The following is a 9,559-nucleotide window of genomic DNA, read 5'->3' on the forward strand; positions in this document are numbered from 1 at the left end:
TTCCCCCCCAAAAATGGATGAATTTAATTTTTACCAGTTTTTGAATAATGACAATGAGATCCTTCAGGCTGAAGACCAACATTCCCACTTTTCGTGTACATTTTGGTGAATATTTTGACGATTTTCTACCCTCTCAAGCTCAAAATCCGCGCAATCCCGAGTCCACCGAGTCAGCAACAAACGAAGAAAATCAAAAGCCACCACCAGAGTTAGATGTTTCAAGATTTCCTGTCATTTCAAGCGATGAAATACAGGAGCTTAAGTCTGTCGCTTCGAATAAAAATACGTCCCGCTCCACAAAACAATGGATGAATGTTTTCAGAAGCTGGTGTCAGTGCTGCCATCTTGAATATGTCTCCATCGAAACAATGGCGCCTGAAAAACTTGACAAGGTCTTGAGTAAGTTTTACGCCGAGGTGAAAAAAAAGGACGGAGATGACTACGAGCCAGAATCCCTTAAAATCATGCAGAGTGCCATTGAACGGTATCTAAAGGAGAAGAACTATCCATTGAGCATCGTGCGATCGAGAGAGTTTCACTCCTCACAAGAAATCCTCAATGCGAAAGCAATTTCCCTACGTCAACAAGGAAAGGGAAAGAGACCCAACAAAGCTCAGCCAATCACACCTGAAGAAGAGTCAGCCCTGTGGGAAAAAGGTCAGTTGGGTGATTTTAATGGAAAGGTCTTGACCAATGTCAACTTCAAAAATTTGACGGAACAACTGGGATTTCGTGGTCGCCAAGAACACTACGATGCATACGTGGAAGACGTAATTATAAGACAGCGAGAAGATGGAACTGAAGTTGTTGAGTTCAGGGAAGGTCCCACTAAAACGCGGAGCGGTGGTCTCACCATCAGGCGAAGAACAACACCACAGGCAATGTTCAGCACCGATGGCGGAAAAAGCGATCCAGTGCGGCTATTCAAGCTTTGGTTGTCCAAGCGACCCGAAGGAATGAAGAACACAGGGCCACTCTATCTTAGCATCATAAATCGTCCTAAATCAGCAGATGTTTGGTACACCAAAGTTCGAATGGGACAAAACACCATCGGCAATTTAATGAAATCCATGGCCTCCTGTCTCAGGACGAATAAGAAGCTGACGAACCACAGCATGAGGAAAACATTGGTATCAAAACTGAAGAAGTCTGGTCAACCGCGCAATGTTATCTGTGAAATAACAGGCCATGCACGTGAATCTTCGTTAGACGACTACGATGAAATAGACGAGAATCACAGGAAAGAACTGTCTCACATTATCAGTGGATATAAAGAAGTGTCAAACGAAAATCAAGCAAACGAAGTCTCCCGCCAAAACACTTCAAATGCAGCCTCAAATCAAGAGATTGCAGTCCAACATAAACGAACACCTCTGGTTCCTATTTATCACGTCCAACAACAAGGCCAAATGCATCAGGCCATGGGCTCCAATCCTGGTTTTCAGCCGGCTGAATTTTCAGGATTTCCACCACCTTTTCCGTTGCAGTCTCAGTACCGCATGGAAGCCTTCAGTTGTGCTGCTCCCGTTCCATCGCAGAATTACTCAGGCTGCACCTTCAATTTCTTCTCTAGAGACAGCCAGAATTCTCCACCCCAACCACAGAAGAAACGAAGAGCTTACATCATTGAGTCAGATGACGAGGACTGAACTTTAACGCTTCACTATTTTTCTGAGTTATTGAGGACTTCTCGAATTTCTTGAATGAAATTTGTCTTTCTTTTGATACGCTTGACTGAGTTTTTGACACATGACGTCAAAGTCTTTCTGTTTTGCATTTCCGGTTCCGCTTTTTATTTAAAAACCGGCTCAGTACTGCATCAATAAAATATTCGAATTGACCAAGTCCTGTATTTGGGTGATTTCAAAATGGATGTAATAAAGTGGTAATTGAACCTCGTGTCGTGCAATTTTGGTCTGAAATCATACTTGTGATGTCAAATCGAACTCGCGCTGCGCGCTCGTTCGATTTTGAAATCACGCGTATGATTTCAGCCCAAATTGCACTCCACTCAGTTCAATTACCATTATAAATCTACTTGTGAAAACACCGTTTTACACATGCGGTTTGGAACATGGTTGCTCACTCCGAGTAATGGGCTCCTGTCTGTCTATAAAAGTTCCATTAAAGTAACTGATTAGAGAGGCATCCTGGGCTGGGATATTGGGCAAAAAGAGGGAGATTAAGTGTAGTTGAGGGCTATTTAGTGATCATAAAATTCGGTTCGCGGCAAGCGCTTGAAACAGAGAGATCTGAAAGACCCCTAAACCGTTTGACGGTTAATTTAAGGGTTCGTCACACCCATTTAAGAAGCTGGCGCGATTTAACCCTACCCAACCACAGCAGATTATTTTAAATCACTCGACTTGAATCTTCGACCCGAGAGCCACGGCAGACAAGTGAACTTGTGAATCCCGTATTGAATCTGTGTTTAATCAAAGGAAGTCTGGGGTATTTCGTCGCATTTGCAAACGGGGGCTCTCTGGTTGGAAATTGGAAAATTTGAACATTTTTGTCGAAAAAAATTTTTGAAGAATAAATCTCCCGCTATCTTCCTACATTTGAAATACGTGGTTTGTTTTTTACATAAATCCTCTTATGGAATCAAAAATACCAGTTGTTTGTTCCAATGTCCCCTCATCCCAGAATTCAGTCCAAATTCTTGAATGTTGTCTTTGGAGGCCAGGATGTTAATGTTAGCATTTCACAGCCCTGCGGTGTGAATTTCGCTCAAAGCGAAATGGATTTTGCTGCAGTGGCAAGTGAAACAGTCAAATTTACAGAAATGTATATCATGGAAGCGAAAAAGGCTTGAGATAATTAACAAAATAGACGCTAAAAGGGCGAGCAGCGCCACCAGAGAACTAAACGTAAACACACTACGTTGGTCGGTATAGGGCCAGGATGATGTTGGGGACGAAGTGATTCCATCGCCAACAGTGTCGGCTTTTTAACGAAAACTGAAAACTTGAGTAGTTCGTGTCACTTCTCTGAATAGAAGTGTCGTGGAGGCTAAACTTCAGAATACCCCGCAACTCATTTACATGTGGATATCCTGGGAAAAGCTTAAAGATATCGCTTTGGTGTCAATCCGTCAGGAACACAATTTCTGCAGCTCCTGAGGAGACGTTATGTTCGATTAACATGTGCTCCAGGTAAACTCTTTGAAATTTTCGCACAATATTTTTAATAGGCAGCTAACCCAATGAGGTTTAAACGAGAAAATGATATGTCATTCTTTTAAATTTAACGTGCAGGTCAATTTGAAGTATCGAAGAGAATCAAATCGTGCCAATCGATGCCTTTTGGACTTGTCATCTTAGCTGGGAATAGCAATGAACTATATTGAAAGCTATTTGCAAAAACTGTGGCTTGTTCACTATGAATGTAGAGAGTTTGATTGAGGAGCAGTGTGTAAAATGGTTCAAGAGTCATGAATGTTTTTGAGGTATTACAAAGGCTCTTTCCCAAGTATTGAGATAAAAAATGTGCCAAATTGCTGCGGTGCATGATGGAATTGAGTGTTCGTCATTTCGTCATGTACACAAGGATGAATTCTGATTAAAACTCAAAGGTTCTTTTAAATTCAGTGTAGAGCATTAAGGATGCCTGTTACACTTGAAACCACTGTGAAAATCAACAAAATGCTGACCAAGAATGTCACTGAAAAACTGATTCTAGTGAGGGAGTCAAAAATATTTCTCATTCGACAAATTGTACAGGTGCACAACAAAATTCTATTTTGTCAAAAATAAGAGGAGTTTTGACGTGTTTAACTTTTCTTGAAATGCTTTTGTTACCAGGGTGACATCAAAAGTAAAAATCCAATTTTAGTCCATAATTGCCTCCTATAATCTTACATACTATGTGTAGATAATTAGATTGGATCTATTTTGTGCTCAATTACTTGAATTGAATTGAAATGCCAAAATGATTTTTACAGTTGACATCAGTTTTAACCCTTTAACTGCTAAGATCTCATTAGTAATTTTTCTTACTGTCTGCCATATAGTTCCTCTGATGTTAATTTTGAGAATTTGGTATTGGATCAACTAATAATCCCCTAATTAATATTTTCCTTTATTTTCATCACTTGTCTGCTTAATATTGTATTGATATTGTAAGGAGAAATTCTGTCTTGGTCACACATGGGAGTTAAAGGTTTATTATGAAACTGTTCTCTCAGTTGGAATTCAACATGCATGGCATCACTTAAAACAAGTGTGGAATACAAATTTATATCAGGCGCCTCTTGATATGTACATACTTGTATCACCAAGGTCTGAACTCCAATCGGTTTGAACAAATCAGTTAAATATTGACTGTGGGTCTTTTAAGTTGTGTATCAGTAATTTAAGTTGTTAAAACCATCTATATTAATAGTATCTTTAAAATCCATTGACTTGATTAGAAAGTGACAGGGAGGTGTTGCCTGTAATTTTTGGTGGCTTCAATTGTGAACAAACAGGTTTAACCATTTTGTCAACTAATTTTCTGATCTTTAAATATAGGTTGGTTCAACTCTCCTAACAAATGTCTGTATGATATTATCACTACCACTGATGGCAGCACATAATTATGTGACATTGTACTGGGTACACTTCATGGTTGGATCATGGCTGTAATTTATGGTACAGGTGTCTAAAGGTTTGTAATTGACACATCTATGCTATGTCACACTGTGTATATTTAGAAAGACAACATTTATTTGTTAATCCTTAGCCTTGCAATTAGGAGTAAGGTGAGCCAGGCTTACATATTCTGCAATTGTCTTAATAGTATGATATTGTCTTCTCAAGTCCCTGAGTGGCTTTTAAGAATACTTGTGTAGGAGGAATTAGAAGAAGGAGTACTGCACTCAATGAGTAGTGTGGTTCCTCCTCCCAAGGTTTTTTCTATAAACATGTTTGGCTTCCGAGGCTAAACTATTTTAGGTGTTAAAGTACATGTACCTTTCTCATGGGAGCTGTGCGAAATGTTTTGAAATGTATTAAATTTTGCTGGTGATTGCTCCTATAAACAGACATTTAATTATTTAATGCCAATACCTTAATTATCATTGACGTCACTTTCTTTAAGTAGAAGGAGAAGAGTAAAATGCTTTGGATCATACCATAATGACTTGTGTATTTTGTCAATAACAACAACAACTAACTTTATCATCAAATTGAGAAGTTAAACTTAATTTGCACACATAATATATTAATATAAAAAAGGTAACATTTACTCAGAATAACTGAAAAGCTAATCCAGCTGAGTAAAAGTATATAATGTTTAAATATAGGACGTAGGTTGGCACTAAAGCTCGAGCAAAGCAAATTATTGGTCAAAAAAAAAAGAGGACAAAAAATAAATTTCAAAAAATCAGATAAAGAAATAAGAAAAAGAAGAAGAAGAGACCAGTTGAAAAATCATGAACAGTAAGACTGTAAGATGTTTAATTTGACTTTGTTTTTAAATGTTTTAAGGGGGAGGTGTTTAATGCTTTCATTAAGGTGATTCCAAACTTTTACAGCTGCGAAGCGAATGTTGAATTTACCATAGTTCAATTCCATTAATTTGTTGACTAAAGCAAGAAAGCTGGCTTGGGATAAAATGTTACCATTAAAGGGTAAACAATATACTGTACATATTGTGTCAAAAGAGGTGAGCAGTCTGGATCAGTGTAGGAAGTTGAGTGATAAAGCTGCTACATGAAATACATGTACCTATATCAGTCTCTTGGTCAGCTGGAAGTTCATATACTTTCTCCCATGTGAGCAATACAGATCGCTGTCTTAGTAAAGAAGAGAGAATACACCTTTTTTTCTAATCATAGTAACAACCAAGGGGAAAATTTGTGAATTTCATTTAGGATGTTGTGCATGCATTCTTCCAATCTTATTGCCTGGTAAGAAAATGTTGGGTTTTTTTCCCAACTAGAAAATTAATTGTTGTTAACATCATCAAAATGACAGCAACCTATCTTTTAAACCATTCAATTTCAAAGTTTTCATTGACTTGTGTTGCTGAGAGCTACTTGTAACTTTAGCCAAGGTAAATGAACTAGCTTATTTCATGACTGAATATTAGAATCATGTTCAATTTTGTTGAATTGTGCGTATAGCTGAGTGCTTAGGATGTGTCTTGCCTCTAAGCCAACCAAACCACACCACTTATTGTTACATTATTTTTGCAGTTTTTTTGCTTGAATTTTCCTTCCAGCAACAGGAGAAATTACTAGTAACTCTAAAGTAAATCCAATCATACATGATTCAGAGGACAATTTTGATATTACATAATAATATTACTAAAAGACAGAAAGCTTTTTGTTTCGTGAAAATGACTGCATTCCATTCATTTTTTTTCTGACAGTGAATGTTCTTTATTCCTGTCCTAAAGTCATTTTATAAAATGGAGTACGGTTTACAGCTTGTGATTTAATGATAAGCTGTCCAAGACTGGGGTAAAAAATAAATGTTGCTCACAAGTGATATTCAACTTTCATTCATACCACCTTAATGGCTTCTTTGTAATTCCACTTGAAATAAGAAGGTGGCAAATGCAATTAATATTATTGTTGAAATACGAAACACAGTGGCTGTCTTTAGTCAATGGAAATGATGGCGGAGGCTTGTAGCTTGTATCTTGATATTGGTCTTAATAAAAAATAATGGTGTAAAAGACATTTTCTTCTTGGGCAAATGAAAATAAAAACTTATCCAAATTTTGCACCAATCTGTGGGTTGTTGTTTTTTATTTCAGTTGAATATCGTAAAGCATTTTCTTCTCTTTGTTAAAAGATCAGTAACATTTTGAGTCTATTAGTTTGAGAAATAGTTCTGTGTTTTAATTTGCCATTATCATTTTGTATGCTGTATGTAAAAATTGTGTTCAACAGAAAATTACAATTAAACCAATATATGTTTCTCTTGATCATCCAATAGGGTTTTTTCCTTAATGAATGATATGATACTGATGTTATTAACAGTACATGCTGATATTGTCCAACAGGTAGCTACTACATGTAAGTTCAAGGAGTGATTTTGACTAAAAATAATAAAATGCAGTATACCTTCATATATCTCTGTTCACTTCCTATTTAGCACTAGTCTCAAATCATCAACTTGCATACCTCAAAAGCTACTGGTGCATGTATGCATACCTTTACCTTTCCAAACATAATAAGGATTTGAATTAAGAAACATAATTCCAGTCTCTTTATGTATCTGGTGTTATTTGACAATCCTTTAAAAATCATTGTGACCCTTTACTTCTAGGAACTGAAGCATCCTCATGAATATCATCGTGTATACAACAAGAGTTTAACTGATGTGTGGCTGAAACTGTTATATCATTGCATTATTTTCTTAGTATTTTTTGTTGTATGGAAAATGAATGATTAATAAAGAGTTAATAAATGACATTGGCCTGCAGCAGTCGTGGTAGCCATAATTTCTTTTATCATTCACAACAGTACTGTTAACAAGCTTTCATTTGTAAGGCTGGCTTCTTGATGGAATTTTTTTGTACTGTTCTTAAGAAGTGTTTTATAAATTGGGCTTTCCTCAAGCTGCCAGGGTGTGGCAGTCAAATCAACTGGAAAAATTCTTGAACTTATCAACAAAAATCATTAATCATGCTTTTTTTTTCTTTTGTTCACTCATTTACTCCCTGAGTGATTGATATGTGACTTCTCTATACAATTGTGACGGGTGAGAATTTCCAGCAGAAATACAGATATATCACCAAAATTAGTAAATGAAAAGTGTGGTAAGGAGGCATTTTAACAGTGCACATTATAAGTAGTCTGTGAATGGGTTAACTAGGGGGTTCAGTTGTGACGATACATCAAAAGGAGAGAAAGTACAGTATCACGACAATAATTTGCTTTGATGAGCATCTCTGAGGTGTGTGCTCTAATCCATTCAAAATGCACATGTATGTACCCTGTCACAGGAGGTGTTCTTGACTCTGTACATATGTGTAGCTCACAGTTTCCTCAGCTTTTTATGGGTGATTTATATAAATAATGAAGTGATTGAAAAGACTGGTGTTGAGGTAGACACCATTTAAAAAGTTACAGGAAAAGCTTTTCACCCCTCTCTTTATTGTGTGCCAAGGGATTACAACATTGTGACAGGTGGGCCGTTTTACGCCTCTAGAAAACCAGTGAAAATTATTTTTGGAAAAAAAAGTGCTTTTTAAGGCATTGTAAATGAATGGTGGGTAAGTTTAGTTGAATTCAGTTGGTGTCATATTTTATAAAGATATTGAAAATTTATCTTTCTCTGTATATGGATCGGAGTGAGGTTATTGATGACGACGTGAATGATGGTCGAATCAGCGATGTATTGCGATGAATTGCGTAGTTAAGTTAACCTGAATAATTGCTAATACGGTGTAGGTGGTTTTAAAAGAATTTCAGTGCAAATTTGAAAATAGTGGTACAACTTTCAGGAAAGGGTAATGATTCTAGAAGCAAGACTAAGGGCGGATCCGGATCAATAACAGTGGAGTGCGCATGAAGCTGACGCGTAAGATCAGTTTTTTTTTTCTCAGTGCGTGAGCGGGCGGCATTCTACAAATCCTACAATCTGAATGGTATTGCGAGTGGACAGCATTCTTCCATCCGGTTCGCTCACAGCGGGCGGTATTCAATCCGTTGCGTGTTGAGTCGCCTAGTGCGCCTAATGCGCCTAGTAGCTTTTACAAGCTAATGTTTCGGTCACGACAATTATCCGATAAATGATTAATGATTAATTAAGGCAGGCGGCCTAGAAACCATTTGTAATTTAATAATCCTTCACAAAAAGCAACTTAAAAAGTGAAAACGTGAGGTATTTGTTCACAATTACAGTCAATCAAACTTGGTTTGATGCTACTCTGGTTTAAATATTTGACGAACGTAACCGAGAAGTTACAATTTATTGACCCAACCTTTCGATACTGGTGTCTAGTGCCTTCATCATCGATTGACAGTGACAGTGATCTAATCGCTGCGACAAAAGGTCCTTATATATGCTCAAATCAATCAAATTTACTCTCCAGATCTGAAATCGCCAAAATAGTTTGTTCGTTTTAAAACGCCAAGCGATGTTTTGAGTTCTAAGATCTAATACAATACACTTTCGTTAAGTCTTTCCAAGTCCGTTAAACAGTTGAATGTTGGACATTTTCACTGTAAGCTGCACAACAGAAACCGAGTGAATTCCATGGCATGAGTAAATGCAGCATTAAATCCACTTGTATCTGAATAAAGTGCCTCATGTGACTTCAGTTTTTTGGGGAAAGAAAGACAAGATTTGCACACGCCATTGCAGCAAACAAACGAACAGACTCTCACAACTTCAAAATATACATTTAAATTTGCTTACACTTACTTTCTGAGTCACTAGTACTTAAAACTGAACAGGCGTAAATCTACGTGGATTAGCCGCCGATGGAAGTGATTATTACTTTCCTCATGATTACTGACTGTTTTTGTAGAAAACGTCGTGGTAGTCACATTTCAAAGATTGCTTGGAAGCCTGTTAAATTTCACCTTTATCTTTACGCAAGTAAAACTTTATCGGTGAAG

General features: G+C 37.1%; 1 protein-coding gene and 1 long non-coding RNA gene across 3 annotated transcripts; both read left to right on the plus strand.

Moving 5' to 3' along the window:
- The first annotated feature begins 182 nt into the window (after positions 1–182).
- On the plus strand, positions 183–1,994 carry LOC113665109 (uncharacterized protein KIAA1958). The gene has a single exon (XM_027180760.2). The coding sequence runs from the start codon at positions 309–311 to the stop codon at positions 1,647–1,649; it is 1,341 nt and encodes a 446-aa protein (XP_027036561.2). The 5' UTR covers positions 183–308; the 3' UTR covers positions 1,650–1,994.
- Positions 1,995–2,714: 720 nt separating this feature from the next.
- LOC113666924 (uncharacterized) lies at positions 2,715–7,405 on the plus strand. 2 transcript variants are annotated; one of them, XR_016184236.1, is made up of 4 exons: positions 2,715–3,155; positions 4,512–4,647; positions 6,927–7,006; positions 7,260–7,405. It is a non-coding gene; the product is annotated as an uncharacterized LOC113666924 (long non-coding RNA). The 2 variants fall into 2 exon arrangements; XR_016184235.1 differs by lacking the exons at positions 6,927–7,006; positions 7,260–7,405 and having other exon boundaries at positions 4,512–5,112.
- Positions 7,406–9,559: the final 2,154 nt, after the last annotated feature.

This window comes from Pocillopora damicornis, chromosome 2 (genome assembly GCF_964200805.1).
Source record: "Pocillopora damicornis chromosome 2, jaPocDami1.2, whole genome shotgun sequence".
Classification (NCBI taxonomy): Eukaryota; Metazoa; Cnidaria; class Anthozoa; order Scleractinia; family Pocilloporidae; genus Pocillopora; species Pocillopora damicornis.